This window comes from Psammomys obesus, unplaced genomic scaffold (assembly GCF_907164565.1).
Source record: "Psammomys obesus unplaced genomic scaffold, mPsaObe1.curated_primary_1811, whole genome shotgun sequence".
Lineage (NCBI taxonomy): Eukaryota > Metazoa > Chordata > Mammalia > Rodentia > Muridae > Psammomys > Psammomys obesus.
This window is the reverse complement of record NW_026585686.1, coordinates 13,044,203-13,068,104: the sequence shown is the minus strand read 5'-3', so window position 1 is coordinate 13,068,104 and position 23,902 is coordinate 13,044,203. Positions and strand designations below refer to the sequence as shown.

Here is a 23,902-nt window from a genome sequence, read left to right as displayed (position 1 = left end):
TTTATTTATTTATTTATTTATTTATTTATTTATTTATTTATTTATTTATTTATTTTGCATCAGCGCAGTAAACTCATGAAAACAATGTTGGTTTCAATATTACCATGATTTGCTATGTTCACCTTTCTGGTACTTTGTTCAAGGAAAGACATAGAGTTTTGTTTAATAGATTTACTTTTCATCAACATTTTATGCTGGTCTGTAATTGTATGCAACTTTTAAGGCTTTCTCAAATCTTTTTTCAACTTTTAAAATTTACATTGAACACTAACACTTTCAGCATGCTTTTCTAGATATCTGTGTTGACAGTGTTTCTGTTTTCACAGTCCCCTACTTCTTTGGATCCATGTCAACTGTTTTCTGTATCTTATGAGAAGAGAGGACACAAGACAAGCACTAGAAATACACTGTATACACGATATGGATTTGCTTGTTTTTTACTGAAAAGTCTAAGCAGACTGGTAGGATTTGGTGTAAGAAAACATGTAACAGCTTTCCCCCCATATTTGCTGTTCCCCACCCTGAATTTGTTTGTTTGTTTTTTGTTTTTCTGAGACAAGTTTCTCTGTGTAGTCCTGGCTGTCTTGGCTTTGTAGCTCAGGCTGGCCTCGAACTCAGAGAACTGCATGCCTCTGCCTCCTAAGTGCTGGGATTAAAAGCCTGTGCCATCACAACCCAGTAAAATGTTATTATTAAAACCTGAAGCTAGATATCACTTTTTCCAGGATGCCTCTCTGAGTTCCTAAACATGGGTTTGGAGTCCAGCCTGTCACAGAACATTGTGACAGACATTATTGTTACTATCTAAGTCTCCTAAATAACTATCTTGCTTACAAGTAATGATACATTTTTAATTTTTTCACTGAACCTCTGCTACATTGCCTGGCACACATGGTTGTTCAAATTTTATCTGCTAGGTCTCTGGCTTCCATAGTTTGAAGGATGATAATTATGATAAAAATTAATAAAACCCTGTACATTAAATATGTACCCCCTTTTAATTGTTCTTTCTTTTCTGCCTTTTTTTTTTTTGAGACAGGGTCTTACCATGTAGTACTGGTTATCACTATGTACACCATATTGGCTTCAAATTCACAGAGATCACCCTGCCTCTGTCTGTCAAGTGCTAAGACTAAGGATATATCCCGCCACATCTAGCTTTTACCACATTGTATGTATTACAAGAAAGTGGTTTCAAAGGCATGTTTATCTGTTAATAGTAATAAACACTCAGAATGAATTAAATTAAAAAGTCAACACATAAATATAACCTTACACTAATATTAAATTTTGCTGTGATAAAAAGCATGCCAACATTGTATTTTTACTTTTAATTTTTAGAAACTGCAAAAGAAGATTAGACAAAATGAAGACCTTATCTCCGTGCGTTTTGGAAATTCTATTACCTGTGCTGAAACCTGCCATCGTTTTTATCAAATAAACGTCAAATGAAGGTCTGTGGAGGAAAGATTGATTTGGCTGAGTCTAAAGTGGGTCAAAGTTACTATTTAATCTTGAGTGAATTTCACAAATTATACTTCACTTAAATTTCTTGTTTCGTTATCTTACTTTTTAACACTTTTTTTCTTTCAGTTTTACAGAGTATTGGGAGTTTTCTTGTTGTTTTGTGTCATCGAGACAGGTACTTGCTGTTAATCCAGGATATTTTCAAATTCCCAATCTTCTGCCTCAACCTTCTCAGTGCTAAGATTACAGGTGTGTCAGCACACCTGGGTGGAACTTGGGAGCTCTTCACTTGCTCTTTAAATGCCAACTCCATATAAGTGCCTTGGCCATTATGTCCTCTCTCAGAGCCCTCTCTATACGAAACCATTCTGTCTTGTGTGTACTATCTTCTTATTGCGTTTTATCTTTGTTTCATATTTTCATCTCATTGCTGCAATGTTGTCATCCTCTATAAAAGCACTGATGCCCTAGTCACTCTCATATTTGTGCCTTTAGTCTCTGTTAACTTTTCTGAACCCACATGTCTAACTGGATGGTTCATACAAAGACTTCATTTAAAATACATACAAGCTGCTGAGTTAAAGAGTGATGTACCTTTGGTATTTCACATCTTGGTGAATAGTTGCCTTGTCCATTTTGTGTCATAATTCCTCCTGATATTTCACCACTTCAATGAATAGTAACACTGTCCGTTTTGTTATCTAAGCACAAACCTCTGAGCTATGTGTGATACTCTTCCTTCCTCTGACCTTTTTAAAGGAGATGCTGACCCCTGCTGCTCTAGCATCTCACTTCTGCCTCCTGTGTAGACTATCGTTCGTCCTATTTTGTAGCTGATTCATTTGTGAAATGTCAACAGACTATGTGATGACTTCTCAACATTTTTTTTCCAACCACTTTAGGGAGTTCTGATCACTGCAGCAGTACAGGAACTATGTATATATTCCTTTCTGCACAACCTTTAAATCCCAAACAGGTAATAGTTATATCAATTGTGCCACAAAATATTCAGTAAATTGCTCCTAGAATGGAAAGATAAAAGAGTGAGGCATCACAGAACTGACATCACACTGGTTCTTGCATCTAGAGCTTCAGTGGGTTTCTGCTGTCTGTAGAATACAGCTGCTGAATACAAGACTCTTGTCTACCCTTCCACTCACCCCACCCTCACGCCTGTCCCATCTTGCCCAAGTGCTCTGGTTCCAGCCTTACAGCACCTTTTGCTGAACTAACTAAGGTGTGGAATTCCCCTTGACATATCATTTTCTGGCTCTTAAATTTTACAAGCTTCCTCTTTGACTTTAAAATTTATGTTCAGAAATGCAGTGGACACATCTCATCCTAATATGGCACTTTTGAGGATAACTGTAACATTAATGTCTTATCTTTCATATCTCCTATGCTCAGCCAGGCTCACTGAAGACAGAGGCCACATCTTTTTCATCAAGATCTCCTACACCACTAGTACATTATACATTTTAACATCATATACTTCAACAGTCTTTTTATCTATTAGTTATAAACCAGCTATGTGTATATCTTTGGTCAAGCTTCTCAACTGACTGGACTTAATTTTCTACTTCTGGTCAACCGGCTTTCACACTATGCTCTATATTAACTTTTCTAATTTTTTCCCCCCACTTTCAATGTTATTTTGTACTTGAACTCTTCCTATATTTGTGCACACAAAACAATATCTCAGTACCATACATTATGTTCTTTATTATTATTTACAATTTATTTGCTTTGTATCCCAGTTCAAGCCCCATCTCTCAGCTCCTCCTGGGTCCCACCCTCCTACGCTCTTCCTCCCCTATCACTCTTCCCTAGTCGACTGATAGGGAAAGTCCTCCTCCCCTACTGTCTGACCCTAACCTATCAGATTCCATCAGGACTTCCTAGATTCTTTTCCTCTGTGGGTTGGCTAGGTCACCCCACCAGAGGGATATGATCAAGGAGCAGGCAACCAAGTCCATATCAGAGATTATCTTTGCTCCCTTTACTAGGGAACCCCCATGCACTGTATATGGGCTACATCTGAGCAAAGCATCTAGGTTCTTTCTACGTATGGTATTTGGTTGATGTATCAGTCTCTGTAGTCCCCCCTGGGCCCTGCTGCTTTTGGCTCTGTTGGTCTCCATGGCTCCTGTCCCGTTGGGATCCTATTATGTCCCTCTTCTTCCAAAAGACTCCCTGTACTCTGCCCAAAGTTTAGCTATGAGTTTCTGTATCTGTTTATATCCCCTGCTGGTTTTTTAGAGACTTTTAGAGGACATCTGTTTCAATTATTTAAGTTCTTGTAGTTTTTTTCAGCCTTTTTGTACATTTAATATTTTCTTCAGTTACAATAAGTATTATTTATTTTGCCAGATATCAGCCAATTATCAACTGTATTTTATATATTACAATAAATTGCATTTAAATAACTTGTAATTTCCCTTTCAAAGTAGTATGGCTGGAACAGAAAGAAATGCAATGCTACATGGATGAGACTGTGTTAACATAACCATGCACAGAGTGTGTGATGGAACCTGGTTAGTATAACTATGAGCCTACACAGAAGAACCGTCCATGTTACAGTCAGCAATCCATTCTTTTACAAACACAGTAACACTGAAATACATGCTCTTCCATAAAGGACTTGCCTTTCTTTCCTAAAATTAACTTACTTTATGTTTTCATTTGCAGGAACATCAGGCAGTTGCACAGTAATCATGCCGTCCAAGTTCGTCTTCCCGATGAAGGCAGGCTTGGTGCGGAGCACATCTGGAGCAGTCTTGGCTGTTACCCTATGTTGCAATCCCCCAGCACTGTTCCCACGATTGGTTAACACAAAGGAATATGATTTTTCAGGCTTCAGGTTAACAATTAACTTCTGGGTAGCTCGGCCATCTACTTCTTCTACCATTTTCCCATCATCATAAAGAATCTACAGAGATTCAACCAATCACTAATATTAGTTATCTTTCTCTAAACCAATTTTAATTTACTTGCTTTGCTAGCTCAATTCTATTTCTGGGTAGTTCTCATTCCCATAAGTATTTGTAATTCTGGCGAATGCATCAATTCTCTTGATAGTTCTTACTTTGTAAAAGTAAAATGTTAATGAGTCTTTCAAAAATGACAACAAAAAATAATACAATAAGTTTTCATAATTTAACCCATTAGTTATCTGTGATCTGAATAGAATGTATTCTTGGCTTTCAATGTAGTTCACATATCATCTTTCACAGAGTTTTAAATTCTAAATATATTCTCATTTACCAAAAATATTTCTCCATTCATTTCACAAATACTAACTACTTGCTGCTATTTCACAAAATCTCAGTGGGAAGACAGTTTGATTTTCAATGGAAGGGGAAGAGGACCTCCCTATCAGTGGACTTAGGGAGGGGCAGGGAAGAGATAAGGGAGGGAGGGTGAGACTAGGAGGGAATAAGGGATGGGGATACAGCTGGGATGCAAAGTAAATAAACTGTAATTAATATAAAAAATAATTTAAAAATAAATAATATCATATTCTAAATAAATCAGAATAAAATACCAAAGGGCTAAAAAAAATGCTCAGAATTCAGATCAATAAATACAGTCTTAATGTCTTCAAGACAATACTTCATTGTAAATTAGTATATATTATGAAGATCTCTTTCTCTTTTTAATGGAAACAAAAGGAATCAGTTTCAATTTCAGAGTACTAGATACCATGTAAATCATGCCAGCTATGACTCTTGAGTGTCTGGTTACTCTCTAGAATGAAAAGGTAACACTGTCAAAGCACCAAATACAATTTTCATGAAAATAACAAGTATGACTAGAACCTATGAGGCCAAAACAACTTTGTTTTGTAGTACGGGAGGGTTAATCCAGGGCCTCACAGCTACTAGATGAATGTTTACCACTTAACTATAGTCATAGCACATCTTTCCAAATTGAAGTTTTCTGTATGTATTACAAATAATGTACCATTTTAAGCTGTCCCTCTCACTATCCACGTTATACCCATAAAACACTTACTTTGAAAGGCATAGCAGAATTATAATTTTCTGGGATCTCCCAAGACAGCAGCACTGAAGTCTTCATGACTGCTTTGACATGAAAATTTTTTGCAAACACTGCTGGAAAAGGAAAAACTATGTATTTAAACTATTCTTAAAGCATATAACAAGTTATTTTCTACCATGGAAAATAGAGCTTAGAATAGACATTGCCTACACAGAACAAAGAGAGAAATGTGATTTGCCTACCTGTTTAGAGCATTCATTTTAATACCCATTCTCATAAAGAATTCTCCTTTCTCTCCAATTCAGTAAACTATCCTCTGTTTATCTTACCTGAGGACATAAAGTACTGCCAGCCAGACTTGCAGTGACATTCTATAACTGAAATCTATAATTTTCAAAATTGATTAAGTCATACATACTTTACCTGCTTGCAGTGCTGAACCTATTAATATGAATGGGCCGATCAGTTATTTATAGCTTCAAAATATTGATTTCCAATGATCGATAATCCTTTAAAGGAGGAAGGCCATAAGTAGACAAATCCTACCTTGATCCACAGGCAGTGTCCTGAACTGGACACTGGGACTATATGGACCGGGCCCCTTGCTCGTGTGAGCACGTACTTTTACATCATATGTAGTATCTGATTTTAAGCCAGCGAGTGTCGTGGAGGTCTCAGCTGGAACAATAAGGTGCTCCATTGGAAGAAGGGGAGCGTTGATATCCCTATACAGGAGGGTGTACTTGGTGATAATGCCATTTCTCTCTGCTAGGACAGGTGGCTGCCAAGATAACTGAACCGAGGTTGAAGTGATGCCTTCTGAGTGGAGGTTTTGAGGGAATCCAGTTGGCGTTTCTTCTGGAACAGTGATTTCTTTCACCATTTCTTCCCCAAAGCCCACTTTGTTTCTGGCTGAGAGTCTGAAGACATAGGATGCACCCTTGTGGATGTCTGTGGCTGTAAAGTGATCTTCTTTTTCAGAGAACTCAAGAGTGGTGAGTGGCTCCATGTCTTTCCTGCCAAACTTTAGACGGTAGCCCTGAAGCGGTCCAAATGTGTCCACGGGGGGGTGCCACTGAATGAGAGCAGTATTCATTTGAGTGTGGTTAATCACGAGCCGGGGTCTCCCTGGAACTAGAGCACACAAAGTGGAGTGGTAAGAATGACTGCCATTTATTATCACATGTCAGGTCTTGACAAGTGAGGAAGCCATTCTACTAGTATTTCTTTTCATTGTTTATTAACAAGACAATGCTTATCCTACATACCACTGTGACACAACTGTCTTTTCCTTTGTTTATTAAAGTAGGCTGACATAGACTTTGGTAATAAATGCAATTTTGTGCTCCAATACATATATTTGCCATAGAAAAAATGAATTCAAGCAACAAATAACAAACTAGATACAGCTAATGAGAGCAATAACTACATTGATTAGTTATTATGCACAATGCACTAATACTGTAAGAACATTGTCCATAGTACATCATTAGATTTAAACACTCACTCCTTACTGTATGCTATTCTTATCTCCATTTCTGGTTATTCTTATCTCCATTTTCTGTCATGAAAAAGAGCCCTGTGGAACTAGAAAATTCGCTAAGGTTAGGTATATCACACATAAGAAAGCTGTAGAACATATCCAGGACCACAGTCTACAGCTTCTACTGTGCATCCATTTGAACGTTTTTATAACTTTGTATCTACACACAAGTTACCCTTGTGAAGTTCTTTATCTTGTCACTATGAATTATTATATGAAGAGGGATATTTAAAGGATTTTTTTTTTACTAATAGTAATCATAATGATCAGTCATCAGAGTGATTGACTGTGTTTAGGAGCTATTCTCCTCTGAGAACACACTTCAAGTTAGATTAGTTATATAAAGATGTGCACTGTGATCATTCAGAACCTATTACATCTGGTATCGTTAATGGAGAAAGTAAGCATTACTGGAGTTGACAGACAACACAAGCCAGAGTTGCTCCAGGAGTTGTCTAAAAGTGGGGTGAAGGTGGGTAATTATAAGTAAAAGTAAGCCAAATCTAACAGAAAAAAAAGGGGGGAGAGCTTATACTGCTGGGACACAGGAGCATCATAGATATGTTAAAACAAATTTTAAGAAAAGCATAAATAGATGATGAGGCAGTTCAAAAATCTTGCAAGGTATCTGGTTAGTATGTTCATTTTATATGCCAGAAAGTTGAGGCCCCAGTAGGTAAGAAGTCTGCTCAAAAGAATCCTTGTTAATCCCTCGAGTAATAGCTTTCATGAACATCCTTGGCAGATTAAGAATACATATATGTAAGTCAGCTAACCCCCAATATAGGGAAATTAAAAAAAATGTATGCATGTGTTGGGCCAATACTCTAACCATTGCGAATTCAGTGCTTCTTAGGGAAATGTACTCTAACATGTTCATTTTCAGAATGTAGAATACAAAAAAAAATGTAGAATACTTAAAAAAATACTTTATGCTATATGTTGGTAGGAACATACACATCACTTCATGTATATAGAGAGTTTTCATGATTTCTTCATTAAAATGTGAATCTCTGCTAGGAAAAAAAAACATGGTATAACTGACACCTTAAGTAGGGACTATATCCTTTACAAAACAAAACCTACTTGGGACTATGATGTGGAAATGTAATTCTTAGTATCGCATGCTGTAGGAACAATTTTATTAAATTTATTTATTAACCTTTTTTAAAATTCTGCTTTGAAGAAACTACACAATCACTTATTTTGTCCTTCTTGTTTCAGTAAGAAACATGAAAAACCAGCAAAAGTGAAAACAATTTTACATTTTTCTGATAAAAGCACATAAAGACTTGTTACCAATATATGATTTTATTATTATCCAGCTGGTAATTTACTTTAAAATATTGTTAAAGCTCAAACTAGCAAAAATATAGTAGACAAGTAAATTACAAACAATAATGATAACTTTGTGAAAACATACAATTTTTCTTCAGTAGGAGTCAAGGCTAAGGTATGAATATGTGGACATATATTCAGTGCTGTTACAGTCTACATTATTCTGTGGTATAAGGCTCTTGGGCTGGAGACCATGAGGTGGCTAAATGCACGATAAGCCCCAGCATCACTTCTGATACACTCTCTCTGATTTCTGTTCTTGGACCATCTCAGCTTTTCCCCAAACAGCTATTTGTTTTCCAGGCAGAAATACTATTAAGCATAAAAACTTCAAGGAAGCTATTGAAACACTACAAAATATCATGTGAAGGACTCACTAAAAAATGAATGTTGGCATCTTAAAGAGAACTCACACTGCCATTATTGACACGCCGGCCACATAAAAGGAAGCCTATTCTCCATAATGCATAAGAAAAACAACAGGTGGAGTTTAAAGAAGTTGGAAAACAATGTTGTTAGGTCTGTATTATTTTGTGGTATAAGGCTCTTAGGCTGGAGATCATGGATATTGGCTTTGAAGCATTGCTGTATTCCACTGAGAGAATAGCAGGATTAAGGGAAAACAAAAAGAAACATCACTCTATGTATGGTAAAACATAATTTCCTAAAAGTTCATATAATGATAACAGAACCACTTCATTTGGGACACCAAGAAGCATTGTGAGTAGGAAAGAAACATTTACAGTTTGCTTGCATTGCACAAAACCTTGTATCCGGATATACAGGAATCAGTGCAGGAAAGAAAAAGTTCACAGGGGAACTGCATTTCTAAACTATGTCTCTAAACTATGTCTACCTATGGAAACAGATAAGGAGGTGAATAGATGGTACTATATGGAGATACCGCATCAAGGTTCATAGGTGACAGGAGGGACCACATTTAAAGATCAAGTCAGGAATAGAAGGAACATTGTACTTGTTACAGCATTGATGATTGAGAGCTTGCACAGTATCAGAGAAGTCTTACACTCTCTGAGGAAGGCTGAAGCTAGGGTTAACAGCATCTTAGTAAACAGGACACACAAAGGCCAAGCTGCATAGTCAACAACGTAACACTGTTAGATTGGGACAGAGGTGGCATGCCAATTTTCCCTCTGCACCTTTGTGATGTGTCAGTGCTTCCTTTTGGACCCTTGAGACATGTTAGAGCTGCCTCTGGGACCACTGTGACATGTTAGTGCCTCTTCTTACACTTTCAGGTCTTTTTCCTTACTATATTTTTTACTTTCTAGAATCTTTTAGGACAATGGAAATAGTTAATATATGTAATTGGTTCAAAATTCTTTGAAAGATCAATCTCTGAAGGTCAACTGAGGTTGACAATTTCAAATGTCTCAACCTCAGCCTCCATTTATTGTTTAATTAATTTTTATTAATTACAATTTATTCAATTTGTATCCCAGCTGTAGCCCCCTCCCTCACCCCATCCCAATACCACCCTTCTTCCCTCTTCTCCTGCCATGCCCCTCCCCTATTACACTGATAGTATTAAAGCAGATACTCAGCCTCCACTTCAATAAGCACAAGTAGCAATGAGCATACCTGATTGCCCCTAGCCTGCTATTCACAAAGTTCCCAATCACTGCCATTTGGTCATCTTTAAACATGGCTAGTCAGCAGAATACTGAAATTCATGGAACACTATACAGAAACTGTCAAAGTAATAAATTTTTACATTTTTATTTTACTATAAAGTATGTTTATATGCAAGCTATCTGTGTAAAAGAATGTGCACATGAGGTCAGAAGAAAGAGTAGGATGTTTGGGAGCTAGAGTTACAGGTATTTGTGGGCCACCTGGTATAGGTACTGGAAGCTGAACTGTGGTCCTCTGAAAGATCAATGCCTGCTCTTAACACAAAGCTATTTCTCTAGCCTTCCCCCAGCACACCGTAATATGGAAGGTTTTGGTTTTCTTAAATCTCCAGGCCTCATGACAGGAGCCTGCCACAGAGGGCCTCTGAAAGGCTCTACACTGCAGGGTATGAACGCAGATGCTGAGAATTATGGCCAACCTTCGGGCAGAGTGCAGGGAATCTTATGAAAAAAGGGGGAAATAGAAAGACCTGGACAGGACAGGAGCTCCACAAAGAGAGCAACAGAACCAAAAATTCTGGACACGGGTATTTTCTGAGATGGATACTCCAACCAAGGACCATTCATGGAGATAACCTAGAACCCCAGCACAGAGATAGCCCATCGCAGTTCAGTGTGCAAGTGGGTTCCATAGTAATGGGAACAGGGACTGCCTTTGACAGGAACTGATTGGCCCACTCCTTGATCACCTCCCCCTGATGGGGGAGCAGCCTTACCAGGCCATAGAGGAAGATAGTGCAGCTACTCCTGATGAGACCTGATAGACTAGGATCAAAAGGAAGGAGTGGAAGACCTCCCCTATCAGTAGACTTGGTGAGGGGTATGCATATAGAAGTGGGAGAGAGGATGGGATTGGGAGGGGAGGCAGGAGGAAGCTTCAGGGGGGTTACAAAGTAAATAAAGTGTGATTGATAAAAATTAAAATAAAAAATATTTAAAAAATCTCAAGGACTTAGGCAGTACACTAGTTCTGATACAGAAAAGTGAGAATATTAACAAGGAAACTACTCACATCATAATCATTCAAGCACAGAAAAGCTAGCTCCTTCACAAAGGTTTATGTTAGACATTTAAGTCTTATCCCGATTGTTTGAGTGAGGTGCAGTACTTCTGTTGTAAAGACTGATTGCTTATTGAGTTTAGAAATGATGAAAAAACATGAAGACAAGTTTCTTATTATTAATATAAAATTTCAAGGGGATTCCCAAATTATCCATAGAAGCTGTAACTTTTATAACCTTTATAACTCTTATTAGGAGTTCCTCACAGACTCAGGGACACAAAGGGATTTTTGTGATTATATTCAAAGTGAATTAATATGTTCACTAAATCCAAAGAACTCTCCCAAGGCCATGGCCTGCTTATTTTTACCGGGAAGTAGGTAAGCGGTATAGGGGCATTAGATGGCCCCTATAAGGACAATGAGTATGACTCAAGCATCTACTTTGTGAGCATCTTCATTTCATTTTCCAAGCCTCTCTCAGTTAAAAAGAGTAGAAATTGTAGAGAAAATCCAGAATAATTGGACAACATGAACAGTGTCCACACTTCTAAAAATATTGTGCAATAATGAAAAATGAAATTGTAAAAAAAAAAAAAAGGCATTTCTTTTGTGAGGATTTGGATTACTTGGCTCTGCTTTTCTGTCCTTGTCTCTAGGTCTCATCTCACAAGCAGTAGGAATTTGAAAAGTCACATGAGGCATTAGCAAAACATAACATAATGTGAATGTATGTAGAACAAACCTATTTTGTTCAACTTGGGGTTCCCTGTCAGGGATTTTATCACATAGCTATGGTCTAACATTGGCTGCTCCTATAATCAGAAAGTTATATATCAAGTCACCACACCCTCACACCCTTCTCCTTTCTAGTGTAGCATAATAGCTTGATACAATGGTATTCTTAAAGTCAAAGAAAGTGAGAAGTAAGGGGGGGCAGAGAGAATGAATTAAAAAGAAAACCCAACATATTTGTCTTGAAGGAGTTTTGCCATCTGTATTTCTGCTACTTGAGGCAATTCCAGGTGGCAGGACTCAAGTGAGGCAAATCTTATGACATTTAGACAAATTTGGCAGTGAGATGGCATCCAGGAGGGTGCTCAACATCACAGCTGTTCTCTGCTTTCTGTCTTTACGTAGAGAAACATTTCCATACGGATGTGCAAGAAGCAACTCAGGAGGAGTCAATCAAAACCACAGTGGAAACATTCCATGGGAGATAGTGCTGTGACAGGATTGGAGGAGATGCCTTCTGTAATTATCCCTTAATTTATCAGTTTATCATGCCAGATCTTCCTGCTGGTTTTCGCTAATGTAGCCAAGCAAAGCAAGTCTAACAAATACCAAAGAAGCTGCCCATCTTCTTAGAAGGAACAATTTTAGATTATTTAGCCTTTTGATATTCTTCATTCTGTTCTCTGTTTTCCACCGTTTCTGTAATTAGTATTTAAAGCTTCACAGAAAATGTTAGAGGGGAAAATGAGAACATATAAAGCCGGGAGCCATGAACTCAATAAATGTGGCAATTCCATTCTAGAGATATCGCGATAGTTAATATTAACTGCTAACTGGAAGAATTTAGAGTCATTTGGAAGGTGAACCTCTGGGGAATGATCTTGATTACGAGAGAAAATGTAGTCTAAGTGCAGGCAGCAACACTGCATGAACCCTAGTCCTGGACTGAATGAAAAGGAGAAAGAACACTGAACACGCATATCCATTGCTCTGTTTGACTGGGGATGCAATGTGATTAGCTGTTTCAAATTCCTGCTGCCTTGACCTCTCTGATAGAAAAGGTTGTACTTTGAAGTTTATGCCAGAACCAGCCCTTTCTCTCTAAAGTTACTTTCTTCAAAGTTTTTATTAGAATAACAAAAAAAGAAGCAAAGTCAGAGTCCTTGTGGGTTTGGTGTTGAAACACTGTTTACTGTGCTAATATTTTCCTTGACCTTCATGAATCTTGCTCCTACATTCAGTTTTAATAATTTGCTCTTATAGGAACAGGGGCATATGACTGTAGTCATATCACCCAGGAGGCTGAGGCAGGACTCAGCCTGGGCTAATACTTAATAAGATTCCATCTCAAACAAACAAACAATATAAGACAAACAAACAAACAAAAACCCAATAGTAACAAAAACAGCTTCCCTCTAAGTCAGCTTCCCATCCTTTGAAGGCCCTGGGAGTCAAAATGCCAAACTCCTTTGTTTTTATCTTAGCACAGACTGACATTTTCTCACATGCTCATTTGCTGATTTACTAATCCAGAAAAAAATGTAATGAGAAGAAATACTTCCTTTGTTTTATTGTGTACCTAGTACTGTAAATGGTATTGACATATATTAGGTGCTCAAAAATTACTAGCTGAATGAATAATGAAATGACTGGATCATTTAGAACTAGTATATATTTGATCTTTTTTGTTTTTCTTTCTCAGCTTAGAAAAAAATAATTCAAAGTTGACCACAGTCCATTTTCTCTCAGTGTATTATACTGAAAAACAAATACATGATAGATTTCATCCATACCATTTGAAAGTCTGAAATATGGCTGAAGGTACAAATATGCACAGAAGACATTACCTGCCCCAGTGGTGGACACTAGTTTGGGCTTGCTTCGAGCACCATCTCCTTTGGTTGTGTAAGCCGTGACAGTTAGAGAGTATGAAGTTTCAGGTTGTAGCCCCGAGATGATCATGTCCTGAAATGACACATGACAAGAACACTGATGTAAAGCATGTCAAGGAGAGCCTGGAGAAAATCAAGGTGACTGATGTTGGCTCTGTGCATGCCTGGACATTCCCTGAAGCCATGCTAAGCATTCAAGTTCCATGCCTTCAGCTCATGCTGTGGAGATGGGTCTTGTGTTAATAGTGGAGTTGGGTCCTCGTGCACCCTCAGCAAAAGCTTTCAGAAGGAAGAGTTAAGAATGATTTCTAGAACCAGACTTCCTGACATACACGAATCTAAACTTTTTTTCTTTAAAATCTTATTATTTTATTATTAATTACAGTTTATTTACTTTTTATGCCCCCTGTAGATCCCTCACTCCTCTCCTCCCAATCCCACCCTCCCTCCCTCTTCTCCTCCCATGCCCCTCTCCAAGTCCACTGATAGCGGAGGTGGTCCTCCTCCCTTTCCATCTGACTCTCGTCTATCAGGTCTCATCAGGACTGGCTGCATTGTCTTTCTCTGTGGCCTGGTAAGGTGGTCCCCCCAACAGGGGGAGGTGCTCAAAGAGCCAGCCACTGAGTTCATGTCAGAGATGGTCCCTGTTCCCCTTACTAAGACACTGCATTGGACACTGAGCTGCCATGGGCCACATCTATGCAGGGGTTCTAGGTTATCTCCATGCATGGTCTTTGGTTGGAGTATCATTCTCAGAAAAGACCCCTGTGCCCAGATATTTTGGTTCTGTTGCTCTTCTTATGGAACTCCTGTCCTCTCCAGGTCTTTCATCTCCCCCTTCTTAAATGTTTAATTAATTAATAATAATAATAATAATAATAATAGCTTGGCAACCCAGGAGTGCTTACTCATTTACATTTCCAACATAAAGTTAAAATATTAGAACCCCAATGGGTTGGTGAAAGATAAGTGAGTTTTATCAGGAAAATTCTTGCAAATGTGTCTGGTATATCACAGCCACCTTACATACTAGTTGTTTATCTGTGACAGGGTTTTCCCACACTGAAAGCCTGCGATGTAGCTGGACTGGTGACAGGGCAGACATCAGCATGGTATTTCTGCCCCCAGGTAGTTGCTGGGTAAATAAATGGTTGGCCTGTTGAATTTATATATCCCTAGAAGCCAAAGAATATTTTCAATATATCAGGAAATGTCTACTGTTTAATTATATAGATTGAGAACAGAAGTCATTACAAAATGAAGATAATATGACTATTTTCTGAGTAGTTCATACAATTAAAAATGAGATTTGAGTTTATGGAATCAGTAATATGTACTTAATTATTTCTCATAATTTAGAAAACGTCCAAATAACAAACTATCTGTAAATTCTGAGTTTTCTTTTAATAAGGGCCCAGAGCTTTTAACTGCTGCTCTAAATTGGATGTTATATAATTCTTCAGTAGAGCTCTTGTTAGGATTTTAAAACAAAACCTGCTTCTGGATTGCCTAGCAACTTAACGATGTCATCATGTATAGCTAACCAGGCAGGCACACCTGGAAGGCATGGTTACCTTGTCCCTTAAAGGGACCAGCCGCCCATGTGGTCTCTCTCTTGGTCCTTTTTCTCTTGCTTTCTTGGTCCTTCCTCTCTATCAGGGCACCCCCTCTCTCTTTCCCCTTCTCTTTCTTTTCCTTTCTCTCTCTTTCCCCCTTTCTCTTTCTTTCCCCATCATGTCCTGCTCTCCCTGCTCTCCGTTTTCTCTCTCTCTCCATATCCACCTAATAAACTTCTTTTATATATAAGATCTGTCGTACACCTAATTGTCTTTATTTACTTAGTTTGTCCCATAAACTTACAGCTTTAGCTAGTAACTTGTAGTGTTTTAATAATGTTTTCCTTAGATCTTCACACATTCCATACAAACATACAAAGCATACATAGAACAATTAACATGCTACTTAACTTTTTTATATAGCTATGATGTTAATGTTTATTATAAATACATTTATGAAAGTATTCACTTTCATCATCTTCCCTAGCTAAAGGCAACATGCATGAGTGAAGAGTGAATAGACTAGACCACATGAAATACAGTAGAAATTTTCTTAGCAAAGCAATTTACAGGTACCATGGAACAAAACTGCTGAAACTGATGCCAAATATGACAGCTTTGACAAGGTTCTTTCTCAGAAGAATAAGAATATCATCATTGTGGAAATTGAAACATTTCAAATAGTATCCTGTTGAGTGCTTGAAGATTTTATTCAGGCACACACATGGACTTTATTAGAAAAATGTATTTTATCCTTAGGACCTTGAAATTCTTTCTCTAACATCACAGAGGACACCCAGACAAAGTCACTACCTGGGAGCAGTATTATACATTATGGTAGACAAACTGGGCATTCCAGAAGTGAAGATTTGTGTAGATGCTAACTTCTTGCCAAGGTCTCGCAAAATTACTGCTGGATAGCAGACAACTTTGGCAGATAGAAGTTCTATCATCAAGTATGTGACAACTTTGATTCTACCTTAAAGTTTTAATCCATAAAATTAGGGATGGCCAGATAAGTTTCTCTTTGCTTGGGCTGTTTGGGGTACAGTAAGTAATATCCATCAAAACTGGTCAAGTTCTCTGTACTTGCAGAGTCTTAATTGCACCTAACCCAACTATCACAATTATGCTACTCCTTGGGCTACATTCCCTGTCCTTTTTTTTTTTTTTTTCAGTCTTTTTTTTTTAAGTTACATTTTATTAACTCTGCATCCCAGCTGTAACCCGCTTCCTCTTTGCCTCCCAATCCCTCCCTCCCTCATCTCCTCCCTGCCCATTTCTAAGTCCACTGATTAGGGGATTAGGGAGGACTTCCTCCCCTTTCATCTGACCCTGTTTTATCAGGTATCTTCAGAACTGGCTGCAAAGTCTTCCTCTGTGGCCTAGCAGGGCTGCTCCTCCCTTTTGGGTTGGGGAGGTCAAAGAGCCTACCATTGAGTTCCTGTCAGAAATAGTCCCGGTTTATGGGACTTACTATGGGAAACCAATTGGTTACTGAGCTACCATGGGCTACATCTGGGCAGAGGTTCTAGGTTGTATCCATACATGGTCCTTGGTGGAGTATCAGTCTCAGAAAAGACCCCTGTGCCCAGATATATTTGGTCCTTGTGGAGCTCCTATTCTCTTCACATCATACTAACTCCCCCTTCTTTCATATAATTCCCTACACTCTGCCTAAGGTTTGGTTATGAGTCTTAGCATCTGCTTTGATACACTGCTAGGTAGTGTATCAGAGGCCCTCTGCAGTAGGCTCCTGTCCTGTTACTTGTTTTCTCCTAAATCCAATGCACATCCCATTTGTCTTTCGAAGTGAGGATTGATCATCTTACCCTGGGTCTCTAAGAGCAACAATCAAAAAATGGGACCTCATGAAACTGAAAAACTTCTGTAAAGCAAAAGACACTGTCATCAGAACAAAATGACAGCCTACAAACTGGGAAAGAATCTTCACCAACCCTATATCTGACAGAGGGCTGATATCCAGAATATATAAAGAACTAAAGAAGTTAAAAAGCAATAAATCAAGTAATCCAATTAAAAAATGGGGTATGGAGCTAAACAGAGAATTCTCTGTAGAGGAATATATAAAGAGATGCTCAACATCCTCAGGCATCATGGAGATGCAAATCAATACATTCCTGTCTTTAAGTGGAGCTCACTAGCATGGAGGTATTGGGCTTCTTTGTGATGCAGAGTGACCACATCAAGGGACTCCTTCTGCCTCTCATCACCTCCTGCCCTACTTGCACTCTTGCTGGGAGTTTCCCTGTGACTCTTTCATTGTTATCATACCTTAAGTTCAGTCTGAAAAACAAGAAAACCACCCCCAAAGTATACTCTCCCCTCTTCCTTACATACTGATGATTCCTATTTAAAATTTATGAGCCACTATCAACCACTTGTTTTCGTAAGGTCTTCATCATCAAGTTTTTGTCAATTTTTGGTTTGGAACATCAATCAGCCTGGTTCCTTTTCATTTCTGCTGTCTTAAATTTTGTTGGATTTTGGTCATTTCATGAAGGAATTAGAAAAATAACTATTTATTTGTTTTTCATATGTTTTGTCTTTTCATGCTCCAATTTACCCATTAAGTCACTGTTTTATAAATGAGGTAGTGACCCATTCAGGGAATCATGAAATCCATTTAATCAGCCCTGAACAGTGTTAAATAAAATAAGAAATGCAATGGACTTGACCAGAAAATGATGAGTCCATTATATATTTGAAGATAAATCTGGTTTTATAAAACTTTTATTTCCTTCAAACACATGTATACACTAGATTCTATCATAAATCCTATCATGAATGGATCTAGTCATAAAAATTATGGCTCTGCACTAAGTTTTATGAAACCTGATACACTATTCATATTTTCCAAGAACTCTAAAAGGAGCATTGTGCTTTGGCAATAAATATTTATACATTAAGTCTTATGGCACTTTGAGGCATTTAAAACACTTTATTTACATTATGGCTATCTATCCTGATAGACTACAAGTTTTCCAGGGTCATTGTTTATAGCACATTCATCTCTATATGCTTTGCATATAGTGTAATAATGAATATCAAAAAATTAATAAATGCTAATTCTATTCAATCTAAAAAAGAAAATGCTCTTTGTAACCTTTATATTATTTTTCTTTTTAATATTTCTCAATACCTCTCCATGACAAAATAATGAAAGAATACTTAATCTTCTCCTTATACCTCAGCTGTCATACTTTATCTTTTGCTCCATTCATAGTAATTTTATTACAAGAAACTTTTATTTGTATCCAATTAGTAGGTTCATTGTCACATGACCGAAGGTCAATCCCATTAGCCTCCATGACTGCACCTGCTATGCACCATTACAGACAGTGAACATTCCTTTCTTAGTTCCAAATATATACAAATCCTGTCATCTATGGAACTGCAGGCCATGGTTTCAGTTCTCAAGTATACTGCCATCCTGAGCAGTTATCTCTATAGATAACTATATAGATTATAACTATATATTCATTGTCATTTATTTCCAAGGCACTACACCTTTATTTAGGGCATTTCTTTGGCTGCATTTTACAACTGTTTCAGACTTTTGTACATATTTTCTAGTGTTCTTACTATCCTGTAAGTACTTAGATGGTAGATGTCCTATCATATGACTATTTTACATATAGAAAGCCTTTTAAAAAAGTAACATAAGCTACTCATATATATTTTTAAAAATCCTCCTCTGTGAAACTCTTTTTACTTGTTGACATGACCTATTTATTGCCATTCATTTATTTTCTATATGTGACAAAATTTAGCCAAGTCTAGGTGGACTTAATCACTGTCAGGTTTGTGTTATATCATACAGTTACTATATAACCCTGGTGTGGAAAATATTAGTAACCTAAATCAAACACATGATATGATCTATGTGGAACAACTCCATTCAAATCACATGTCCTCTAAGTGTGTAACAAGACAGAGTTAGCAGCAGAAATCAAAATAAATACTAGTAGCTCATGACCTTCTTTATGTAATCAGTAGCACCATGCTAATTTCACAAAATCAGAAACAAACTGAAAAGTACTCCATAGTTAATACAAATTAAAAATAGTACATTAGTCCATGCATTCAAGCAAATGTGATAACAAATCATGAGTGAGTAAAAGACTGATGCTCAAAAAAACACAAGCATATAAGGTCTGATTTTTGGCCAAACAGGAAAAATTTACTCACATGTTCAGTAGTATCATCAAATTCCCACTGATTGAGGTTTAGAAAGTTGGGAAGAGGGGACAAAATAAAAAGAAATGAAGAGAAACTTGTACCCTTATAAAAATGATGTTAGCCTCCTTTAATTTAAAATAAGAAAATGCAGTCATTAAAACAACACATACAACAACGTTCCAAGGAATAGGTGCATTATGATGTATCAGCTACATAACAATAAAGGCAGAGAGAGATGCAGTTGAAACCAAGGCTATCAAAGCACGATCTTGCTTTTGTTTTCCAAAATTTAAGATTTTTAAAATAGCAACAATAACTTTATTGTCATTATATTATAGAATATTCTACTTTAAAGCAGTATAGTATAAATAAAAAATTACAAAAAGTCAAGTAGACTTTTGATGGCCCTCCAGGATTTGAAATTGTTGTACTTTTGAAAACAACTTTATAATTATCCTTTTTAAAGTGAACATTTAATGGCCTCTTTTCACTCTGTTTATATAATTTTTTTTTTTTACTATGCATCCATTTTTATTCAAGTGACAATGGGTTTTAAACAAAGTTTGAATAACAGGTTTGGGGTTTAAGGGACTGGATGGCATGAAACACATCACTGAGGGTGAGTCTGAGGTAAATTAGCTCCATTTACAACTGTGTCCTACCATGATGAGACTCAAAGCCTTTCTGAGAATTGATTCAGTAGTTATATGAACTCAAACAATTAGGATTAGAAATGTGTATACATACACATTACACATAAGATATGATTTGATATTTATTAAAGTCTATGACTACAGGCAAATCTAGTCTCCCTTAGACAAAGTCTGAAAGAACCCCCAAATCTGCCTTTATTCCTTCCTTATAATACATATGTATTTTAGCAGGACTATAATAAAATACATATTTGTAATGAAAAGAGTTGTTGATGGCCTTTTCTATTGTTAAAGGCATTACAACAGCTATGTTTGCAGAACCTCTGCAAACCAGTAAGTTTTGGGTCATAGGAGTGAGCCCCAAATTTAGATCCTTTCAGGATTTCAGTTAGGATGCTTCAAAATAGAAGCAAACATAAACACTGTTTGGACAGTGTGCTCAAGCAAAGCATCAAGGATCTTACATATCTAATAAGCAGAGTATCCCAACACTAGGGGAATCGCAATGGCAAGCTACACACTGAGTTATGTGCCATTTTCAACAGTGCAGCTAGAAACTGGAGTGTTCCCATTTCTTCCAGAAAAATATTTGAGGTACAAGGAGATTAATTATATATTCATTTTGGGGATTACTTTTAAACACCTATACTCTACAGCGAAAATGATGTTATATGCTTTGCTTTAAACAACTGACTACAAATCAGAAAGGGACCATCATTTCCCTAAGGTCAACAGAATATCTCTCATATATAAGTGTGCATTATTTGTAAGTCTTTTGTTTGTATAGGCTGTTTATACAGCAGGGTTGCAGGATTGTGTGGATCTATGTGTCTGTGTGCAGACATACATACACACACATATAAAAATGTGTGTGTGCATGTGGGTGTGTGAGTGTCAGGGCATACGCATGCGAATGCATGACTGAGAAGGCCAGAGGAGCACTTTGGGTGTCATTCGTAGGCACAGTCCCACTTATGCTGAAGGAGCGTTTCTGACTACCCTTCAACTTGTTGTAGGCTAAATGGGCTGGCCAGAATATCTCCGTACTTCTGCTTTTCCCACTCTAGGATTACCAGTGTATACCAGCATACCTGGCTGTTTAAAATGTGGGCTCTGAGACATATACTCAGGTTCCCTCTGAAGACACTTTACTGACTGGACATTTCCCCAGTTCTTTAGTAATTCTCTCAACTTGGTTCAGCCAAGAAGATCATATTTACCTTTTCGGAAACCTTAATTTAATTTTTATCACTGATGTCATTATCTTGACCTCCTGGGACAGAAAACAATCATTCCCATAAAATATGTGACCTGATGAAATACTAAATAAAATACTAAGTTTTGTCCCCTGAATAAAAATGTCTGTTCTGTAGTGAAACAGTCATACATTAATAAATTAAATCAACCTTGGTCCAAGTATTTAAACACAGCAGCCAAATTTATTTTGATTTAGTTAGGCTCAATATTCCTTGAAGTCAGAAGTACGAATTTGGATACAGATCAAAGAACAGAATATCTATTTTTAAAAAGTGACTCTTAATCAAACTTAAAAACATTTATTTCAGTTTATTTTTAGTTGAGGTTACTTTTAATTTAAAAGGTAAATATACAACAATGAGTTTTAAAGTCTAGAATTTAATGTCAATTTTCTGAAGTGCAGAAGATTAAATACTGAGCACAGTCTAGAAGCAATGTTAGCTAATAAAACAGGCTCACCTGTGCATCGGCAAGCATCACGTCCTTCAGCATGGGCTGGCCCTTGGGCTCCCCGTTTTCCATTCTCACATAGTGCACCTGGTATCCTCTTATCTGTCCATGCTGCTTATTGGGCACAGGTGAGCGCCACGAGACTTTAACAGCTGTGGCATTGACAGCCTCCACCTCGACTTTGCGAGGAGGACCACTGGGAACTGTAACAACATCATGGGTAAAAGACAATTACAGGCACTCGCCACCCAGCGAGAGCACTTTCTTTACTTAAAAATGAGTAGACCCGCTATGCTTCATTGAAGAACACAAACATCTTCAACTAAGGAAAGTGCTCAACCAATCTGCTCTAAATTTTAAGAAAAGATCAAAAAACATGACCGATGCAAAAACCAAAATGGAAGAAAAAAAAAAAAAGAGTATCAGAGAAATAGAAAAACATGTAAAAAAAAAAAAAAAGTACAAAAGCCAAGGAAGATGCTTTGAGTTCCAAAGCATTAAACCACAAAGAAGTATTGTATTGAAATAATAACAAAAACAGATTGTTGACAGTTGTGTGTTTTTTTAAGGTTTTGTTTTTAACAGCAGAATAAAAAATTTCTTGACTATATGGATTCTTCTTTTTTTTCCTCATATCAAAAAGCCGTTCCATACAACAGATGCCAAAAATTGCAAGACAAAAAACAGTAAGAAGGTAGCAGTTTTGAAAGTTAATTCCGATATGAAAAGAGAATTCATTAAAAATGACAAGAAAAACAGAAGAGACATTAGAGGAAGATACAGAGAAAATCTGGATCAGAGGACTATAGGAGCAGAGTGTCCCTTTAAAAGGCAGAAAACTGTTGCACTGAAATTGAAAAAGGAAAAAGGAAAAGCCCAGGATGTAGGAAAGACAAGTCTTTGGCAAAAACAGTTACATAATAGAAATGTTGGATCAAAAATGATGAGCAGAAAAAGTAAAAAAGAGTAATTGTTAGCCTATCAAAAGCAGACCCAGACTGTGTCAGAAGGTGCGGACTGACGAGCGGAGGCAACATACCATCTTCATCGGTTCGAATCAACACGGACAAGCTCTCAGGGCCAGGGCCGACATCTGTGTGGGCAGTCACTGTGATCCGGTATTCAGTCCATTTTTCCAGCTGTTCCAAAAGGTATCTGGTAGTATCCGAAGGAATTCCCAAAACCTCATGAGGCTTGTAGTCTTCTCCATCCACTGCAGCATACTTGAGGGAGTATTCAGTGATAATGCCATTCTGTTTTTCCACTGGTGGAGGTCTCCAACTTACCAAAATACTAGTGGAACTTGGGCTGGTGCAACTAATATCTTGAGGAGGAGCTGATGGCTCTTATTTTGGTAGTGAGTTAAAGGAGGATTTGAGTGAAAGGACAGGAGTGGTTGGAAAAAAATGATAAAACAAAAGAAAAGATAAAAATAAATAAACGAACAATAAGGACAGAAAAACAAAAATAATACTTTGAAACTTAAAATTTTAACATAAATTTAGGTACCTTGGCTTAGTAACATGAGTAAACAAAAAAAAAATGAATCAATGGTCAAAATAACTGTTAAATAATGAGTGGGGAACTGTGTGAAGATGAAACTTTGTGATAATAGAGCCTCAAATAAAATTACCTACCTGAAATTTAAATTCTTCTTATAAACCAACTCCTTGGTATCTCCCATCCCCACTACTCTGACTATTCAGTAACCCCAAATCTCAACTAATTTTATTTTTGTAAACTTGAGATTCTAGAAATTTCATTTCCATGTCTATTCTATGTGCTTCTTTCCACAGTCTAGAATAAGGACAATTCATACACAGCACTCATTTGTGGAAGGATCTTTAAGTGTATAAAGGCACAGTAACTGGTAGTTGTCCTCCTATTCAATTAAAAAAAAAAAGAAAAAAAAAAAAAGAAACCCCAACAAACATAAAAGGGTTCACCCTATCTAAAAATATCTAAGGCAGCCTGACCAGTTTTAATGAAAAGTGTTAATCTAATATTGATTGTCGCCCAAATAAAATGAGAATCATGCAGAATCATTAAAGAATGAAAATGCACAGGCCAGGATTTACCTACCGAGGGCAATGTCAGGCTTGTTGATTCTGACTGTACTTACCCTATGTCAGCTCTCAGCTTTTTTATTAT

At 37.2% G+C, this 23,902-nt stretch overlaps 1 protein-coding gene across 5 annotated transcripts in view; it reads right to left on the bottom strand.

Annotated features, from left to right (window-relative positions):
• Positions 1-23,902, bottom strand: part of Ptprd (protein tyrosine phosphatase receptor type D) — a gene marked incomplete in the record, with an annotated part of 2,622,804 nt that overhangs the window by 169,160 nt on the left and 2,429,742 nt on the right. For 4 of the 5 annotated variants that reach the window (XM_055629942.1, XM_055629948.1, XM_055629955.1 and 1 more), the window contains 2 exon segments: positions 4,137-4,396; positions 5,482-5,579. In XM_055629942.1, the coding sequence (XP_055485917.1) occupies positions 4,137-4,396; positions 5,482-5,579 (358 nt within the window). 5 annotated transcript variants of the gene reach the window in all.